A 20870-nucleotide genomic window follows, 5' to 3' on the forward strand; every position below is an offset into this window, starting at 1 on the left:
TAATGGCCTTCATGGTCGTACTGTAAGATAAACATATATCGGGTAAAGTGTTTGTTCATGAGTGTGACCACTTGTATCACCAAAACTGAGAGCATAGGAGCTATATATACAGCAGTAAGGAAGAACTTTGCATGAAAATCTTTATCATAAAATGATATGTCTTTCATATATATATTTTAAATTATCACATTAACATACAAAATGTAAAGATTTAGTTTTTATTTCCCTATAGTTATACAGTTGTATGGTTAACCTTTTACAGAGCACCATACACTTAACTTACAGAATGGAAATTAAGTTTGGTATTAGGTAGACTGCTTTAAATATAACTAAAAAAGCACAGTTCTAATAAGTGGTAAATTTGATTCTTAACAACAGGAATATACCAATGTTTGAAGTAACAAGGGAAAATACTGTCATTTGGATGAGTTAAAATAATTTGCTTTCAACTGCATCATTAGTGAGAGATATAGGTACATGCAATCCAGGTGAAGTTTTTCTTTTCCATATTAAAACTTAAGTTCAGAACTGTTCACTATTTAGGGAAAGCAGTGTGTAAGCAGCCATCTGATGGCTCAGTCGGTAGAGCCACAGAACAGAATTCCAAAGGTCCCATGTTTAAGTCTTGGTCAGGCTGCACATTTTTCTCACCCTGTGACATTAGCGCCCAACAGGGGACCATGACTGTATATAGCTCGGAGTTTAATTCACATGGCTCTGTAAAAATTTGAGAATGAATTTCATTTTTGAGGGGGCAGTATGTTATGGTTCAGAACAGTTCACTATTTAGGGTAGAAGATTTGTAAGTTCCCAAATAGCTCAGTCGGTAGAACATTATTATTATAGATGTTGAAATATGAATTTTTTTCAAAACGGCTTATATTAAGTTTTTTTGATATATGATCAGTACATGTGCTGGGATTGACAAATATGCATTTTATTTGGATTTTAAAGGCGTTTTGAGCTCCAAACCCCAAGTGTCTGTGGAAGGACCCAGGTTGAAATTTTCTCACCCTGTGAGACGAGGAATTTAATTATATCTGAATGTTCATGAAGGACATTATCTTACTGATTTAGATGATATTATGCTATTAAGGTGTTTCATCTTGATTCACAATATGCATATACTGACCTATGCATTGTAAACATAATGGATTTTAATCCAACCAGAGGCGATTTCTTCTTTCGGCTTCCCCAATCCACTTTGATGTGCTTGCTTTAAAAAAAAATCAATTAAGCAGTTATTTTGTCTGATATAACAGGGCCATGTTAATAGAAAAAAACAGAAGTTCGTTTCCATATTTTGCATTAATCCAATGTTAAAATGTTTAATTTGTGGAAGCAATTTCGTTATTAAAAAATCTTTGCGGTGTTTAATATTCTTCGCTGTAATTTTTATTGTTTGGGTTCGTTAGGAAAATAGAAATACTCTTCAATTAAGAGAATTACTGGACACTGACAAAATCGTGACTTCCTTGTTTGTATGAAATCATGGATAAGCCACCACCGCCCCGTCGTAGACATTCAAGCACTATCAGAAGAGATGACGCAAAATCAAATGTTGATATTCTACAGCTGATGGGGTTTCCAAAACATAGAGCGTAAGTTTCCAAATTATTTCAAACAACAAATTTACATTGGAATCACACTGATGAGTGGTGAACAGGTGAACATGTTTAATTTTATTTGTTTTCAAATTATTGCTTGATTTACTGTATAGTTATAGATTTAAAGCAGTTGTTAAAGATTTGCTTAGTCAGGTAATGAGGACATATTTATAAAAAATGAAAGTATTGTTTGAGTCAACATATCAGGCTACATGTATTATGATGAGGCTACTTTATCATGAAAGGCATTCAAACTATTCTCAACCTTACCAGTTTCTCCCCTCATGTTTCACCCTATTTTGGAGGAGAACTGTAGGTGTGTCATGGTTAGAAAGAAAGGTACCCGTTTAAACGGCAACCTTATTTAACTTTTTACCTGTGTTGCATCTAGAATTTCAAAATTATGGGGATTGTCCCGCACTCAACTGAAAAATGTGGGAGATTTGGAAAAATAGGGGGACATACATTTATCTTACAATATGAAGTACCGTCAAGAATTCATTTTATGTTAAGGCATTTTTGACAGCTATCGTCTGCTCAACAACAGAAATAGAAAAAATAAAATACAGTCAAAACTGTCTTATGTGACCCTACAGGGGACTTTCTTAAGAAGGTCACATAAGACAGTGAGTCTCTTAATACAGGTTTACAATAAAACATCCAAACACTATTAAAAAGTTAAATAATACTAATACAGCATATACATTTAGTGTTAATACATTTATTTATGATAAGAGCAGTATAAGTGTGTACAGTGTTAAAATTGTATACATGTAAAATGCTATTGAATATTTGATTGTAAAATTGATTATTAAAAATTAATGTTCATATATTTAATAAAATTATTAAAATGTCATAATTATATTGTTTCTTTACCGTGTTAAAAATTTATACATGTACAATGTTATTGATATTTAAAATTCATGATTATGAAACTAATAAAATAATGTCAGAATCACATTGTGTCTTTCATTTAAGTTGTCCTATTGAAAAAATCACTTATTTTTTACTGTTTATTTTTGCTTGCAACTAGACCTCTAGTTTTGACAGAATGATGCTACATTATACTGGCATGTCCATGATGCAATGCATAAGATTTCAGTTGTAACACCATTTCATTTGCTTGGGTCAGTGATGGAGCATTTAGCATGACAGACCCTTGAGCGTCATACATTTCTCAATTTCATCTTCACTGTCATCAGAATCTAAGTTAAGTCATTGATTTTCTCGAACATTATTTTCAAAGTCCGAAATTACTTCCTATTTACGTAAACAAAGGTTTTGGATTTGTGTTTTTTCAACAAAAAGTTCTTCTGCCACTTTATACGCCGATATTCCTTTATCCAATTTTTGTAAGGCTTCATATTTCTTTCCGACATTTTTTTTCAATGATACAGGAAGTAGAATCAGAGTTATCTTTCATAACAAAGTCGCTAAAAACAGTGCTTAGCCCGTTCCGGACCGTTCAAATCACGGTCGCTAGTCACGTAACACAGTGAGTCGTTTAATACAGTGCAGCTATATAGCCAAAATCGTTGGGCGGACCCAAATAGGGTCACATAAGACAGGAAGTCGCTGAATACAGTGGGTCACTATGGCAGTTTTGACTGTATTGACAAATACTACAAAATATAGAATTACAGTCAACCCGGCCCCAAGTTAACCCGGCCCCAAGTCAACCCGGCCTCAAAATTGGTCAACCCGGCCCCAAAATTGGTCAATCCGGCCCCACAGTATTTTTATTTGGTCAATGCGGCCCCAAAATTGGTCAGTGCGGCCCCAAAATCGGCCATTCCGGCCCCAAAATATGTATTTTTCAAAGAAAACTCTTCAGGTCATTTTGTTGTATGATGGAATGAAATTGTTAATTGAATATTATTAACTATAGAACAATAGTAAAAAAACGCGAATTGGCATAAAAGTGTAGGTAAATTTAATTGCGCCGATTAAGACTTTAATACGCAATGGTGATAATAAATAATTATATAACATCAACAATTATATGTAACTTAACATTATTTCAGATGTGATAATGAAACAGTTTAAAGCAATCAATTAACAAAAAAGGTATAGCTGTGAAAACAAATCCTTTAAATTTGATGTAAATTAAAGATGGTTTCATAAGTTTTAATGCGATAATTAGGAAGAAATGCATAGAATTTCGAGTTAAAAGGTTTGTATTAATTAAGTTTACAACAATCTTTTTTCAGTTCATTTGAATGTTTTTATTGAATACGTTCATCGGTATAATTAATATTTGTTTCGTATTTTATTAACTTATTTTCAAAGAATATTTACTGTGTAAAAAAGTATTGGAATATTACTAAGTGTTTGAAAAATTGATAGTGTTTTGTGTTTAATCATTTTATGTCATTATGACTGATAACTGTATTGATTGTGGATATCTTACTTAAAAACTGTTAATGGAAACACTTTAGTGTGCTTTTGGTCATTTCTTTTTTTAACAAACAATAACATAGTAATGTCAGATTTGAACACATTAAGGTTTCTTTTCCATGATTTGTCAAGAAAAAAGTTTAGTTTTTAGCTCGACTTTTCTATGAAAAGGGGAGCTATCCTACTCGCCCCGGCGTCGGCGTCGGCGTTGGCGTCACACCTTGGTTAAGTTTTTCGTACCACCCCACTTTATTTCAGAAGTATTACAAGTATGGCTTTGAAACTTACCATACTTGTTCACCATCATAACCTCCATCTACAGACAAGAGTACATAACTCTGTCAAGGTTTTTGACAGAATTATGGCCCTTTTTTGACTTAGAAAGTGTATTGAGCTTGGTTAAGTTTTTTGTACCACCTCACTTTATTTCAAAACCATTGGAGGTATTGCTTTGAAACTGACCATACTTGTTTACCATCACGACCTTCATCAACAGACAAGAGGACATAACTCTGTCAAGGTTTTTGACAGAATTATGCCCCTTTTTGACTTAGAAAATACATTGAATATGGGTAAAATCCACTTATTGCCTTAACCCTTTGAGATATTGCTTTGAAACTTTTAATGCTATTTCACATCATTACCCCCATCTGTACGCAAGAGAAGGTAACTCTGTCAAGGATTTGCTCATGGCCATTGTTCACTTTAAAAATACAGAGATTCTTGTATTGCCTTTTACTGCAAAAACTTTTTTTATTGGCAAGCAATAAAAAAGTCGAGCGCGCTGTCTTACGGACAGCTCTTGTTTCTTAATACTTCTATCGTAGAAGGGTTAAGGTTGAAGACAGACGTCACCTTATTTTCGCGACGGTAAAAACAGTAAACTATGCATGTGTTGCTTGTTTGTTAATATTGATAGTTTTTATATAAAATATATAAAATAAATAATAAAAAATATCACCGTTAAACTTTTGTTGTTAATTTTTATTTATTTCTTGATAAGTGTTTATATTTTAAAGCAAAAAAGTAATTTAAAAAAATGGGGCCGGGTTGACCAGAAATAACATTGGTTTGGGGCCGGGTTGACCAATTTGGGGCCGGGCTGACTTGAGGCCGGGTTGACTTGGGGCCGGGTTGACTTGTACCGCAAAATATACGCAAAATGATCCAGTCGGCTGCTACACCCGATTTAGTATGTATTTTAGTCATTACCACAAGTGAAAACAAACATGGCTGAAGCATTCAACCTCATTCAAGATACAATGAAGATAAACTGAATTAAGTTAAAAAACATCGTCAGATGTGCGGTTTGGTGCGCATTGACTTCATTAAAAAAAATGCGTAATCTGCTTAAAATATGCGCAACTACTTTTAACCAACCATGATAATAAAATAAAATCCTTAGATTTTCAATATTAATGCCAAGATGTGACATTTTGTTCGCACTTTGTTGAACTCAAATTGATTATAATACATGTCCAAATATGGAATAACAATTTTCGATTCAGGTTGTACTGTACTTGATCAAATAGGAAAAATACATCTTTGAGTAGAACTGATATACAAACATTTTGTCATATCATGTTATGAAAAATTAGGTAATATTTAGAATCAATTTAAGAGTTTGCCTCTTTGTCAAATACTAATACCGATTGCTGACATTTCTATAAACAGGTTTTTATTTTTTAAACGGACCATACCCGTTTTTTAACAGATAAACATGGCACCCTTAGAGAACTGCCTGCATATCAGTCCTACAATTTCTTCTTTTTCATTGTGATGGTTTTGCCTTAATTGGTGGGATATGTCCACTTGCTGGGTGGTGCCTGACATTTACTGATTGACCTTGCAACTCATTACCTTTTTAGCTCACCTGTCACAAAGTGACATGATGAGCTTTTGTGATCGCTTTTCGTCCGGCGTGCATCCGTCCGTAAACTTTTACTTTAAACGACATCTCCTCATAAACTGCTGGGCCAATTTCATCCAAACTTCCCACGAATGTTCCTTTGGTAGTCAACTATAGAAATTATTCAAAGAATTTAATTCCAAGCACTCTGGTTGCCATGGCAACCGAAAGAATAAAAACTTATAATATCTTCTTTTAAAAAAAACGAAAGAGATAAAGCTTTAATATATGGCATGAAACATCATCTAGTCAGTGTCTACCAAGTTTGTTCAAATAAATGCCCTGGTATCAAAATTGGCCCGCTCCTGGGGGTCATTGATTATAGTAAAAAATTAAAAAATCCTCTTTTAAAAAACCAAATTAGCTAGAGATTAGATATTAAACATGAAACATCTTCTAGTGGCTGTCTACCAAGGATGTTGAAATAAATGCCTAAGGGTAAAAATTGGCCTGCCCCGGGGTCATTGTTTTTCCCTTTATGATTATAGTAAAAACTTAAAAAATCTTCTTTTAAAAAGCACAAAGAGCTAGAGCTAAGATATTTAGCATGAAACATCTTATAATGGATGTCTACCAAGTTTGTTCAAATAAGGGCTTTTGGGTGAAAATTAGCCCCGCCCCAGGGGTCATAGATTTTCCTTATTTGTGTATAGTTAAAACTTAAAAATCTTCTTATAAAAAAATGCAAACAGCTAGAGTTTAGATACTAAGCATGAAATATCTTCTAGTGAGGGTTAACCAAGTTTGTTCAAATAAAAGCCCTGAGGTCAAATTGGCCCCTCTGAGGGGGGTCATTGTTTTTCCCAATATATATATAGTTAAAACTTAAAAAATCTTCTTGTAAAAACCCCAAAGAGCTAGAGCTTAGATATTTATCATGAAACATCTTCTAATGGGTGTTTACCAAGTTTGTTCAAATAAAAGCTCCTGGTTTAAAATTGGCCCAGGGGCCTATATACAGGTGAGCGATTTCATGGTCATCATGGCCCTCTTGTTTGTGAGTGTGACTCCTCCTGTGTGGCATGGCCATTTCTTTGGGTTTTTTTTTTGCTTCAGGGCTGATTGTCAAAAATAAAACAGTGCCTGGTTTACAGTCAACTAGTGTGAAACTTTCAACTGGATTTGAAACAATTTTAAGCTCTTTACTTTTTATTCCATCCTCTAAGATAAAGGTTAACATGCGTTTCTGATTGTTCCTTATCTGATTTTTTTTTTAGTTTTTAGAATCTACATCTAGCTGGAGCTCTTGAAGAATAAAAAGAGTAACTGATTTCAAAATTAAAGGTAATTGATTATATATTTCAGAGAGAAAGCTATTGCTGCAACCGGAGACAAAGGAGTAAATCTGGCATCAGATTGGTAAGCAAAGTATATTTTTTTAAAATTTCCTCTAGCTCATACCCGGTATGGGCAGGCTGGTCTGGATCCATGCTGGTCGCAAACCCATTATGTTGGTTTTGTCATGACGCAGCTCATATGTGACTGCTCATCATTTAATCATGTTTGTTAAAACATGAAATTGTCTAAAAGTATATACATCTATTCTATATTGAAATATAGATCACTTTCCTTGAGTTTTAGAATTTTTGCATGCCACATAACCTTGGGAATTTTATGTGAAATAATAATGATGAAATGAAGTCACGTAATTGAAATACATGCTGTTTGTAACACATGCATATTACCTTAGCAACAATACAATTGCGAATGTTTTTGACTTGGTGAAAGTAAATGGAATGTTATAGTATATACATAATTTGTTTACGGGTGATCATGAAGGAAGTTATAAGCTGATATAAACACTCCCTCAAACCTTTTCCTGGAACCTAAAGTACTGAGCAATGTGTGTAAAGTTTCATGCTCAAGGAAACAATGACTTGCCTGTGACAGGGTTTAAACCCTGGGTGACTCGATTCGCATACATTGTATCTTAATGAGAATCAAACATGTTTCATAAAATTTCTCCATTTTTTTTTTTTACAAACTGGTGGATAAAGAAAGGAAATTCAAACTTAGATAGCAGTGGAAAGAATTTTCTTTAACTTTCAATGATATATAAAGAGAATCATAATATTATTGTAGCAAATGTTTCGGGGCATTGATTTTTCACCTTATGTAATAGAGGGCTATAAAAGGCCTTTTCCAAATTGGAATTTTCTACAAAATCATGCAGCTTTCCCATAACTCTGAACTTACACCAGCTTTTTTATTTCCAAAAATAGCAATTTTAATGATGATTTTTCCCAAAATCAAGATGCTCAGACTTCTTCCTAATTCAGTGAAAAAAGAAACGGGCGGGGGGGGGGGGGGGGGGCTGCAGAATTGATGAACAATGTGCTACTTTTTGAGTTGCTGTTATAGCCAGTATAGGAAACTACTTAAATAAGAGATATAACTGATTTGCTGGTTGAACATCAAGATGTGGTTAGATTGCATGTCTATGTTGATATTGATTTATTTTTCTCACAACATCAAGGATTTAGGGCATAATTACATTTTGTAACAACTTTTATTTTCCTTCTTCTTCTTCCTATAACAAAGATAATTAAAATTCCCCTATTGTTTTAATTTGAATATATTGAAATAAAGCTAGGTTTAAAGTACAACCCATCATCTAAAATCATTTCCTTTTAATGATCCAGACTCGGAGACTGTGAGATATCTCGATTTAAGATAATTAGCGAGGTAAGAGTTAATTATTGTTAAGTGATATGTATATCATTCTGCTATTATTTACTTCTTAAACAGGAAGACGTTTTAACACTTTAATTTCCCACATGCTGATACCATTAACATGCCATTGTAAAAATTCATGTTTAGAAAATAAAGCCTGTATAACTACTACTTGTATGTGGATTGAACCTGCACAAGTATGCATTGTAAATGAGAATGGGAATCTGACAGTTTGTTGTATAATGCATGCAGAGGTATTAAATAATTGTTAGGGGAAAGTACCCAATGGTTTTCCTTAAGGAAAAACGGTTGAATTTTTTTGCAAAAGGTAATAAAAGCATGTCAGTTTGTATAAGGAAATCATGAACAAAATTGTTGATTTATGGGAGTAGTTTGAGTTGAGAAAGCAGCTTAAATATTTTAAATAATTTACATAAAAATATAACCTCATAGTAATTTACGTGGTTTATTGGAATAAGATGTATGTAGATGTATGTATTTAGAGATGTTTCTGAGCAAAACTAACAACATCTCAGAAAATAAAGTACACCAGTACTTAATACATACAGACAAGAAGTGAGGTGCTTTTTCTTCATTATCCCTTTCACTGCCATAGCGACAGCTTATGCCGTCCCTGTTATTTTCGGCGTATTTGCCATATGTACAACTTTAGCCGTTTCTATAAAAATAATAGTGATAATATTAAATTAATGATAAAAATTAATAAAAATAATAATAAATTCATGTAATCAGAAACTTATAAATGTTGTTTTATTTCCTATCCAATTCATTGTCATAACATATCTTTGTGTAAATATACTAAATTGTTTCTTTAAAGAATAAATGATACGGTTTAAAGTTATATGTATTTGTCAGCGTTTAATATAAACATAAGTACATGTATTTAGTTTTTCTGCTGGTCAACTTCTATCCTTCGCCTTAATCGGGGAGGAGTTTTACTTTCAATGGGATGGTTAGACTCACTGGGTAAAATGTGGTATTCAACAAGGATTTATTTGATAATTGGGATTTATTAGATTAATTGGAATTTGTTTGAATAATTACGATTTGTTTAATTAATACGGTATGTGGTTTTGTTTGATTTTGCAGATTTGTTTGATAATTAGGATTTATCACATAAATTGCAGCAAAGGAGTGTAGTAACCATATTTAGAAATAAATATATTATTATTTATTACATGCTTTTCGGTGGTTTATAGAAATATATCAGTGATATAAAACTGGTAATTTCACTGTTTGAAACAGTGAAATTACCACTTTGATAATTTCACTGTTTTGAATTTAAGCCCCTTACGTTGTTTCAGTGTAATACCAGCGTGCACAGTACTGGGTACCAACTTAATGACGTGACGTCGTAAATGACGTCACGTTGTATTATTATTTGGCGCGCTTTTCATTCAGTATTAGGTTAAATGTCTTTTTAAAACGTTTCTTTGCATATAATAAAAAGAAAATTTGTTTAGTTTAGTGTAAGATCGAAATATATTTCACCTTGTGAACACCAAAAGTTCATATTTCACTCGTGGCTGCGCCACTCGTGAAATATTCCTTTTGGTGCTCACTCGGTGAAATATATTCCGATCTTACACTGAACTAAACAAATATCCTCTATACAATCTATAAATAGCTTTGAAATGCCTTTCCCTGATTGGCTAACAAGCAAATTTTTGTAAAAAATAACTAGTCAATATGAGAGTATATTCACTGTTTTTTCCTAAAAATAGATTTTTAGAGTATATTCACCGGTTTTTCTTCTAAAAATAGATATTCTGGAAATCTCTAAACGACGCTAGACTATGACGTGATGTCATGCCAAGTTTATTGTTATTATTCTAAAAAAAACGTTGAGTGGGGTGTACATAAGAGTCAAATAAGTATATTTTAGTTACCGTTTTACATTTTTTAGAACCATAGGGATTAGCATGCCAATGGAAAGGGCCAAATTATGGAAACAGTAGACAAGCTGAAAAATAATGATTTCTGTCATATGCAATGTCAGATGTGATAAGCCATATAAAAGCTGTTTATAAATTATATAATAAAACAGATATGTATTTTTTAGCTGTTGAATATGATGTGATATGTACTGAAAAATAAATATTGAATTCAGCTATTGCCTCGGTCAATATTAATTTTCAGTACATATAACACCATATTCAACAGCTAAAAAGTCCATATTTGTATAATATTATACTTGTGAAATAGTACTTTGATGTGACGTTATTTGCAAAATATAAAAACATTGTTTGAAAGCTCACTGAAATTGGCATACCAGTAACAAAACAAATGGCTCTTTTATCTGTTAACCATTCTTATTTAACATGTGTTATAAAAAGAATATGTATTAATGTAGATTCAATACTTCATTTATTGAACTCGTTTAATAAGTAATAGAAAGAGCATCGAAACATGAGGCTATCTGATTGGTACGAGGGGGCATAGCCCCCGAGTATAAATCAGATTGCTGAGTGTTTTGATGTTCTTTCTCTTTTTTATCATAGTCAAACATAAAAACACGTTCCCTGATACCACAAAATGAAACCCCACAAAAAAGTAACCAATGAACGAGCATCTGAATATGATATTTCCATCACTATTCCTTGCTCTGTCGTCACATTATATGTAAACCCCGTACAAAATGAACCAATCATAATGCGCACGCTCTGGATTGCGGGTAACTAATACCTGCACTCCAGTTAAAGCACTGTGCATGTATATGTATACGATTTAACTCTGACACATTTTTAACAGAAAGGTCCCCAAACTATGATACAAAACAATATTACTGTTAAATTTATGGCCATTTGTTGCATTTTGCGTTGTTTTATAATTTCTATAGAAATTAAGTAGCATAAATGCTTGACAACATTTGTTTCATAGTTACTGAAAACAATTTCACTGAGTGATTCCCAATTTATTTATTTCAGGTTGTTGTCGCATGTAAATGACCCGGATATTGATTCTCTGACCCCGCGGCAGTATGTACTCTACCTGTGCCCAGTGGGCCCGCTGCAGGAACAAATGATGAAGTTTTACAATGACTCTTTGAAAACATGCGGCTGGAACGGATCGCACTCTTACTTCCCCCATATTACACTATGTCCATTCTTTAATGTAAGTTATTTTAAAGATCATTGTCATCATAGGGGACTTATATCTATATTCATTTTCCCTATAATTAATTTATAGGGGAAAAATGAGTAAATAGATATATTCAGAATTCCATCTTTTTGATATATTCAGAATTCATTCTTTTTAGTTTTACATACATGTACTCTGAAGAAATAAATTTTTAATAACTTGGACAGTTTCAGCTATCATCTTAAGGGACTGTTGTTTATATTCATTTTCTCTATAGCTATGGAGGGGCCTCCGTGGCTGAGTGGTTAAGGTCGTTGACTTCAAACCACTTGCCCCTCACCGCTGTGGGTTCAAATCCCAACAGGGACTTTGGATTCTTTCATGTGAGGAAGCAATCCAGCTAGCTTGCGGAACATCGGTGGTTCTACTCAGGTGCCCGTTCATGCCTGAAATAATGCACAGAAGGGCACCTGAGGTCTTCCTGGAACGTTGCAATATAACCTATAATGTGTTGATGTGACGTAAAACCCAAAACAAACTATAGCTATGGAGCCCGGGGGAAAGAGGGGATATTATATGTCCATATATTTACATACATGTTGTACTCTGAAGTTATCAACTTTAAATGATCTGGACAATAACTTGCTATAAATAGATTTGTAAAATGGGTTTGCTCTGCTTTGAATATGGAACTATCCGTTATAACTAGAAGGGATTTCAATAGTAAAAGTTAAGAATAGCAGCAAACAGTAAAAATTTTGCAGGTGAAGGCATAGAGGAATCAATCTTTTACTAGCATTCAAGTAGGGGCATCCCTGGCTGAGTGGTTAAGGATGTTGACTTCAACCACTCACTGCTGCAGAATGTTAATGGTTTTACTCAGCTGAAATACTACAAAAAGCGTGCTTCTTAAGGTCTTCCTCACCCGTATAGCTAAAGTTGCCATATGGCATAATATATATATATACTGTTTTGGTAAGACGTTAAACCCAACAAAAATAAAAACAAGAAACTAGCATTCATAGAGGTGATGTTTACTGCTTGATATGTATATTGTATAAAACCACAGATTAATTGTATGTATCATTGAATTAACCCATTACTTCATGAGCATTTTGTGAAAAATGGCTGTTTTCATTGAAAAGTCTCCCGTTACAAGTTCAAATTGCTATAATACTATAAAAACTGCTTCAACACTAATCAAACTTGGCACAAATGTTGACTGGACCATTGCACTTGCAACAACATGCTCAGGCTTAAATTTTCTGTTACCATGGCAACGAGGGGACATCTCAAAATTGCCAAAAATCACTATTTTGCGTTGATTTTTTCCATCAAAATTGATTTCAAAGTGCTGCACTTTCTCAATGGATTGAGATAGAGTCAAATGCTTTTCAGCGTTGGTTACACGTTACCTTATGATCAATCTGGGGTCATTTACAGCCTCTCACAAGTCCAAAATTTTTCTTGGCGATGAGGGGGACTCCGCCCCCCTTCAAACCCCCCAAACAGAAGGGGGCACATCTCCCTTCTGGCAACCCCCTGATGTATCTTTTGTTTGGGGGGCCGCGCCGAAAAAGAGGTCACTTTTTTAACAACATTTCTCAAACAAAAACAAGTGTTTGGGGCCTAAATAAGGCATTTTTCATCATTTGAGACAACAAAGAGGGGGGGGGGGGGTAAAAAAGGCGTTAAAAGGCGTGTATATGAAGGAATGGGTTAAATGAAAATGATAAAAATACTTGAAATTACCCTAAATCGCGTTTTTTCATGTTTAAACATGGCCTGTCATATAAATTTGAAGAAAAATTGTTGTTTTGTAGATTTTTTTATTTTTTTCATTAACCCATTACTTCATGAGCATTTTGTGAAAAATGGCTGTTTTCATTGAAAAGTCTCCCGTTACAAGTTCAAATTGCTATAATACTATAAAAACTGCTTCAACACTAATCAAACTTGGCACAAATGTTGACTGGACCATTGCACTTGCAACAACATGCTCAGGCTTAAATTTTCTGTTACCATGGCAACGAGGGGACATCTCAAAATTGCCAAAAATCACTATTTTGCGTTGATTTTTTCCATCAAAATTGATTTCAAAGTGCTGCACTTTCTCAATGGATTGAGATAGAGTCAAATGCTTTTCAGCGTTGGTTACACGTTACCTTATGATCAATCTGGGGTCATTTACAGCCTCTCACAAGTCCAAAATTTTTCTTGGCGATGAGGGGGACTCCGCCCCCCTTCAAACCCCCCAAACAGAAGGGGGCACATCTCCCTTCTGGCAACCCCCTGATGTATCTTTTGTTTGGGGGGCCGCGCCGAAAAAGAGGTCACTTTTTTAACAACATTTCTCAAACAAAAACAAGTGTTTGGGGCCTAAATAAGGCATTTTTCATCATTTGAGACAACAAAGAGGGGGGGGGGGGTAAAAAAGGCGTTAAAAGGCGTGTATATGAAGTAATGGGTTAATTGTAGTTGACTTGAGGCTTTTTCTCTGTTCTAGGAACTTTACCTGTACCTGTAGGAGGGGGAATTTTCATTTTCTCTTGCAGGGGGAATTTAAGTAATTTTTGGTGCACATATATACAAATTCACATGATGTTAAGTATTACAAAATTGTTTCATGTTCCAAAAAGCAAGTTTCATTAGGATTTTGTTAAAGGTCTCCTGCTTTTGGCAAGTATAGGCAGGTAGAATTAAAACTGAATAAATTTGGGAGGTTCTTTTTTCAAAAATCAGTAAAAAATATTTACTTTTTTGAGATGTGTCAAATTTTGTCTCCAAAATTATGTAAAATGAGCGCCATCATGGTAGTATTAAACTTATAACTCATTTGAATTTGAATAAAATTTGCTTGGTTTATTTATATTGTTAAAATGATATATTATAAACAAACACTTGAGATATATAAATGCTGAAGTTGTTTGATTGTGTTTGATTGAAGAAAGCCACCTACAGATTTCTACTTTATTAACATTTAAATGTATTTTTATTGATTAAAGATACATAGACAATTGAAGTGATTAAGAAAACTTGTACTTCTTAAATGCTGTTTTTTTTACTTAATAGATTATTTGTAATGATTGTTTAATTTGCTGCAGGCACAACTTGTTTTTCTCTTCATGTAAATGTATATATACTGAAACAAAAAAGAAATTTTCTCCAAGTTTGAATGTAGATATGTTAGTACAGTTTTTCAATCCTTTTGAAACTCGATTTTTACATTGAATAAACATATCAGGCTTTTATACGGGGATTAGCTGACCGATTTTTCAAACAAAACGAGTTTTACAAGCTACTACATGTATATAAGTGTGTACATCTACGTGGTACCCTTGAACAGGCACATACTTTGCAAAAGTGTCTTTTTTGGTTCAGTATATCTGTATGTCAAAAACATAATTGATGATTTCACATTTATATATTAAAGGAAAGCTTATATGAATAGAAGTAAACTTGAAAAACCTGTGTGATTGATTGATATATTTATAAAATGAAAATAAAGGTGTTATTGATTATTTATTGTTGAAGTTTAATTCTGTATCAGTTTATAAAATACACATGTACTGTACAATTCTGGATTTAACAACAACAAATGCTTTGCTTAATTCAAGACTTTAATTTTTTTATCTGTCTTATGATTCAGGTGGGTTTTCTGGGTAATTGGGTCAAGGTCACTGATGCTAAAAATAGATTTTCCTACAATTCCTAGTACTAGTAATTTCTAGTTCCTTGTATTTAGTCATGTTTAAAAGCCATATTAAAGGATTATCAATCAATTGTAGAAGTGTCCATCATTAAATTTGGAGAAAATAATTATGAAAATTTGATGTTGGTCAGCCAACAGCATGGCACTTGGTTTGACGGCACATATTTGGCAAAGACGAGGTAGGTCCAGCAAGGTTTGGAATAATTTATATTGTATATTATATAGAGGATATTTGTTTGTGTGTAAGATGAAATTTTATTTCATCGAGTGGACTTTAAAAACAGTAATTGTTTTACTTACAGGTCGAAAACAGCAAGACCCATGTTGTGAAGGAAGCCATGAAAAACATAGAGCACTATTTGTTGAATACCCCAGGCCCGTTAAAACTGGACTTCTTTAGTCAGACTCAAATTTTATTGGACTTTTTGTACAGGATGACTATTACAGATATTTGTCAGAGCTAGTCAAAAATCTTTGCTAAAGATTGCAAGGCATAATGGTCAAGGTTTTAATCTGTTACTCTTAACACCCTTAGGTGTTACCTAGCAACTGTTAGGTGTAAACCTAGCAAACTGTAGGTGTTACCTAGCAACTGTAGGTGTTACCTAGCAACTGTAGGTGTTTACCTAGCAACTGTAAGTGTTGCATAGCAACTGTAGGTGTTACCTAGCAACTGTAGGTGTTACCTAGCAACTGTAGGTTTAAACCTAGCAACTGTAGGTGTTACCTAGCAACTGTAGGTGTTACCTAGCAACTGTAGGTGGTTACCTAGCAACTGTAAGTGTTACCTAGCAACTGTAGGTGTAAACCTAGCAACTGTAGGTTTGTAACCTAGCAACTGTAGGTGTTACCTAGCAACCGTAGGTGTTACCTAGCAACTGTAAGTGTGTTACCTAGCAACTGTAGGTGTAACCTAGCAACTGTAGGTGTAACCTAGCAACTGTAGGTGTTACCTAGCAACTGTAAGTGTTACCTAGCAACTGTAGGTGTAACCTAGCGACTGTAGGTGTTACCTAGCAACTGTAGGTGTAACCTAGCAACTGTAGGTGTTACCTAGCAACCGTAGGTGTTACCTAGCAACTGTAGGTAAGTATTAAGTAATAATTTGTTTGACAAAAGTTGCCATTGCTCTTTCTTCATAGGAAAATTCATTGTTACCTGAATCAAGTTCCATTCTACATTGAATCAAAAAAATATTTTTTTCGCATCACTGGGTATTGAAAGAGGGTACATAAAAATGCTCTTGTATGAAATTGACACCATTGACAGCTACATGTGATCCACACAATTTGGACATATATCATTCTGTACCCTTTTTAATAAAGTTTAATGATTTTTCTTAAAAACTTCATATGATACCATACTGGTTGGTTCTAGCAAATGGACTCCACAGTGATTAAAGTGGCAAGAAACTTATTTGGCAATCAAGCTAAATAATGTTTAAACCAATCAGTATGCAGATATTTTCTAATGGTTCCCGACAATGATTTTCAGGTGCTATATAGTCACTGCTTTGTTCCTTTATCTAAGTGTTTTCTCTACAATTTTTCTGGGTAAACTGATATTTAATGGGAGCTAGTCTGCAAAGAGGACCTACACATTTGTTGACTGGCCTGTTTCAATACAGCAAAAGTTAAGAATTTTGAAATGGTTTATTCTGCTTAAGCCGGTGCTAGGGAGGTAACGTGCATTTTCCAGTGCCTTCATGAACAGGCTCAATCAAACAGAACCTATTACATTTTCAATTTTGTAGATTTGGGCATTTTTTAGGAATTTTGTTTTTCTCTATGTTATGTAAATAATTTTCTCTCAACAATTAAAATTAGTCTGTTATCATACAGGTATAGATGTAGAACCACCAAAAAAGCAGCTACATATAACATTGGCATACCAGTATTCTGGGGAGCAGCATGATAAATTAACTAGTTTAGCTAAACAGATTGATCTCAGGGCTGAATGTGTGTGGGAACTCAGGGCATACTCTAGGGATCCTAGAATTGGGAAAAGTGAGGTAAGATCAGGACAGAATGTGTGTGGGAACTCAGGGCTTACTCTAGGGATCCAAGAAGTGGGAAAAGTGATGTAAGATCAGGGCAGAATGTGTGTGGGAACTCAGGGCTTACTGTAGGGATCCAAGAAGTGGGAAAAGTGAGGTAAAATTAGGGCAAAATCTTGTGAAAACAAAAAGAATTGGGAAAGGTGTGGTAAGATACGGGCAGAATGTGTGTTGGAACTCAGAGCTTACAAAAGGGATACTAGAACTGGGAAAAGTGAGGTTAGATCAAGGCAGATTGTATGTGGGAACTCAGGGCTTACTATAGAGATCATAGAATTTGGAAAAGTGAGGTAAGATCAGGGCAGAATTGTGGTTAGGATCTTGGGGTGTTCTCTAGGGATCCTAGAATAGGGAAAATTGAGGTAAGGTCAGGGCAGAATTGTGTGTAGGAACTCCGGAGCAAAATCTATGAATCCTAAAATTTGGGGAAAAAAAAAAAAATTTTTTTTTTGGAGATAAGTTTCAGAGAAAGAATTGTTTGGGGGAAAACTTGTTGTCTAAAAGATCCTAAAATTTGGGAAAAAAAAGTGAGGAAAGGGATCAGGGCAAAATTTGTTGGTTAGGATTTTTGGGTTTTTCTTTTGGGACCCTAGTAGGGAAAATTGGGGAAAGACCCGGGGCAAAATTTTGTGTTTGGGGGAACTTTGGGGGATATTCGGGCCATTGTAAAATTTGGAAAAGTGAAGGTAAGTGTTGTGGAGCAGTAATTTGGTTTGTTATAATAACAAAAATACTGAGAAAATGTGAGTCTTATGAAAAGTTCCTAAAATGTTTTTAGTTAACTGTAAAAATTGTAGAACAGTGATAAATTGTAAACTTTTACATATTCATTTTTGAATCTTGTTTATTGTGACCTTGTGCTTATTTATGAATAGGCTGAGACAAGTACATCGTGCAACAATTCTAAATTTGACATTATAAGAGTTCTTAAAGGAACTCCTGCTGACTGAGGTCCAAAAGCCTACAAACACAAAAATTCCAAATCTTTCTTAGATCAACTGGGGCAATTAAAACAGAAATATGCAAATGATAACTTAAAACTATACTGAGAAATAAATTGAAAATCATATTTTGTGCTATTGTTATCCCTATTCGAGTGAAAGCATTGCAACGCTTTTCCCAGTGTTGGTCATTTTTCACGATAAAAATAATTATTCTGGAAAAACAGAGTGAGCAAATAATCTGAAAAATTTGCACACAAGTTATTGGTCTAGATCTACATCAAAAGGGAACACTTACTCAAAAATTATTTCCAGTCCTGTCACGTCAAAAAACTCCAGTGTAGTCCCTTTAAAGAACTACATTTTCTCAATTTTTCTGATGAAATCTTGTATACACTAAGATAAATACTCAAATTTCTAGGTAAGGAAAGTGAAGCAGGCTTACAAAGGTTCACTTGAGGATGAGCTAGACTTGATAATGGGAGACTACGTGTTCATGGATATGAATGAGAGCACTAGAAGTACGGATAAATGGTATAACGGAACATCCTGGCTTACTGGACAACAAGGAATGTTCCCTGGACCATTCACAGAGAGAACGGCTGAAACTTGGACATGGGCACTGCATGAGTAAGTCAATTTAAAAAAAAAGCCCAAACAAAATACAAAAAACTTCTATTGCAGGTTTCTTATATAAAAAGAGTATTATGCTATCTCAAGTAATTATTAGTCGCCTACCGGTTTAACCGGAGGGGACTTTAGGTTTACCCTGCGTCCGAAAATATTTTTATTGAAATTTGATATATGGATAAATGGCAGTATGGAGATTATACACGTCTTTTTCTTTTCATACTCATAATATAACAAAAAAGTGACTCATGCTTATGATGAAATTTTATTCGATAATAAATTAAGTTTTTGATAATATATTTTAGATCACATTTAATGGGAACAAATGAAGAGGAAGAGCTGCAGCAGCCCCACTGACTAACGGGGTGCGGCCACCACCATGTACAGGTGGTCAGGAGGAATATGAGGCCCTCTGGAAAAATCCCGATGACCTCTATGCAAAGGTTTATATTTTGATGTTTTTAAAGTGGATTGTTGGACAGTAGCACATTTTCCATAAGTGTGTCAAATATTGGCAAAACAATAGATATGTATATATCATTCAGGTATTCTCAAGAAATATTTAAGAAGAAAAATGTTGATACTTTTCTTGGATTTATTATGAACATTAATATGATAAGTAAAAATATTTTGTTTTAGAACATAATATTATCTGCTTTATATAGATAAGTGCAGTGATTTTCCTCCCTTATATAAAAAACTCTGATAAAAGGCCTTTTGCCAATTAAAATTTTTCCTTTAAATTTGTTTTTTCCCCAAATTTATTTTAAAACAAAATTGTAATTTTTCTAAAAAATAAAGAGGCTTCGGCCTTTTTCCCCAATTAAGTGAAAAAAAACCACTGAAGTAATTTGGTTTTTTTTTTTATAATTTCTTTAGGGAAGGGTGGGGAACTATAAATTAATTTTTTAAAATTTAATCTTTTTATGGTCAAAATTCATTTAAAATCCCCCATAATAAATTAAATGGGGAGTTTGGGATGTTTTGTGAAGTGCAGACAACTTTAAAAATTTCCCCAAAACCCCCCCCCCTTTTAAAATCAATTTTAAAAAAAGGGGAAGAGCTTTTTTAAATTTCCCCTGGGGCTTCAAAAACCCACACTTTTTGAAAAAAGTTTTTGTGTGCATGTTGTTATCTACAGAACTTATGATGGAAATGAGTTGAAACTTCACACACTTATTTGAGAGCATAATAGGAGGTCACTATCTAATGTCCGTAACTCTAACATAGATTTTGACAGAATTATGGCCCTTTTTGAACTAAAGAATGCTATTAACACTTGGCAATTCAGAAGGCAAAATCTCATTGATATTTGTGTTATAGGTAAACAAGCCACACAAAGAAAATAGAGGCCTTTTAATAGATCACCCAATCCCAGAGAAAAGAGAACCTGTGGTACAGAAGAAACCACCTGTAGTAGATAAGAGAAAGAACTAGGTCCACGTCAGTTATATGTGATACGTCATGCGGAGAGAATGGACTTCCTGTTTTGGGAGAAGTTATTGTGACACAATATTCGATGATGCAGGTATGCGTTTTCTGAATGATTTTGTTATTATTATCTCATAATCTGAAAATGATAACTGCTTTTGTTTTTTACTCCCTCCAATATAATTATAAAATTCTAACACTATCGAAAAAATTTTCTACATAAACAAAGAAGGCCGGAAGCTTGCATTATTCTACAACGAATCACTTGCCGTTCTTATTACCTCCCTGTTTATTTTCAAACCGACACATTGACAGCGCCATTTTGATTGAAAAGATCTGATAAATATAAAAAAAATTGTTAAATGTTGTTGTCAAAAACTATCTAGAATGAAAGAAAATGGTCTATCTTAGA

General features: G+C 33.9%; 1 protein-coding gene and 1 long non-coding RNA gene across 2 annotated transcripts in view; both read left to right on the forward strand.

The window, feature by feature from the left end:
• The first annotated feature begins 1421 nt into the window (after positions 1–1421).
• Positions 1422–20870, forward strand: part of LOC132737056 (ecdysteroid-phosphate phosphatase-like) — a 61776-nt gene continuing 42327 nt past the window's right edge. The window contains exons 1-3 of the mRNA XM_060724290.1: positions 1422–1601; positions 7219–7272; positions 11535–11721. Coding sequence (XP_060580273.1) covers positions 1492–1601; positions 7219–7272; positions 11535–11721 — 351 coding nt within the window. The 5' untranslated portion in view covers positions 1422–1491. The remainder of the gene's footprint in view (positions 1602–7218; positions 7273–11534; positions 11722–20870) is intronic.
• Positions 17191–19472, forward strand: LOC132737115 (uncharacterized). The gene is made up of 3 exons (XR_009626683.1): positions 17191–17411; positions 18819–19027; positions 19333–19472. It is a non-coding gene; the product is annotated as an uncharacterized LOC132737115 (long non-coding RNA).

The sequence above is a fragment of the Ruditapes philippinarum genome, unplaced genomic scaffold (genome assembly GCF_026571515.1).
Source record: "Ruditapes philippinarum isolate M1 unplaced genomic scaffold, ASM2657151v2 ctg2594_1_1_1_1, whole genome shotgun sequence".
In the NCBI taxonomy this organism is placed as follows: domain Eukaryota; kingdom Metazoa; phylum Mollusca; class Bivalvia; order Venerida; family Veneridae; genus Ruditapes; species Ruditapes philippinarum.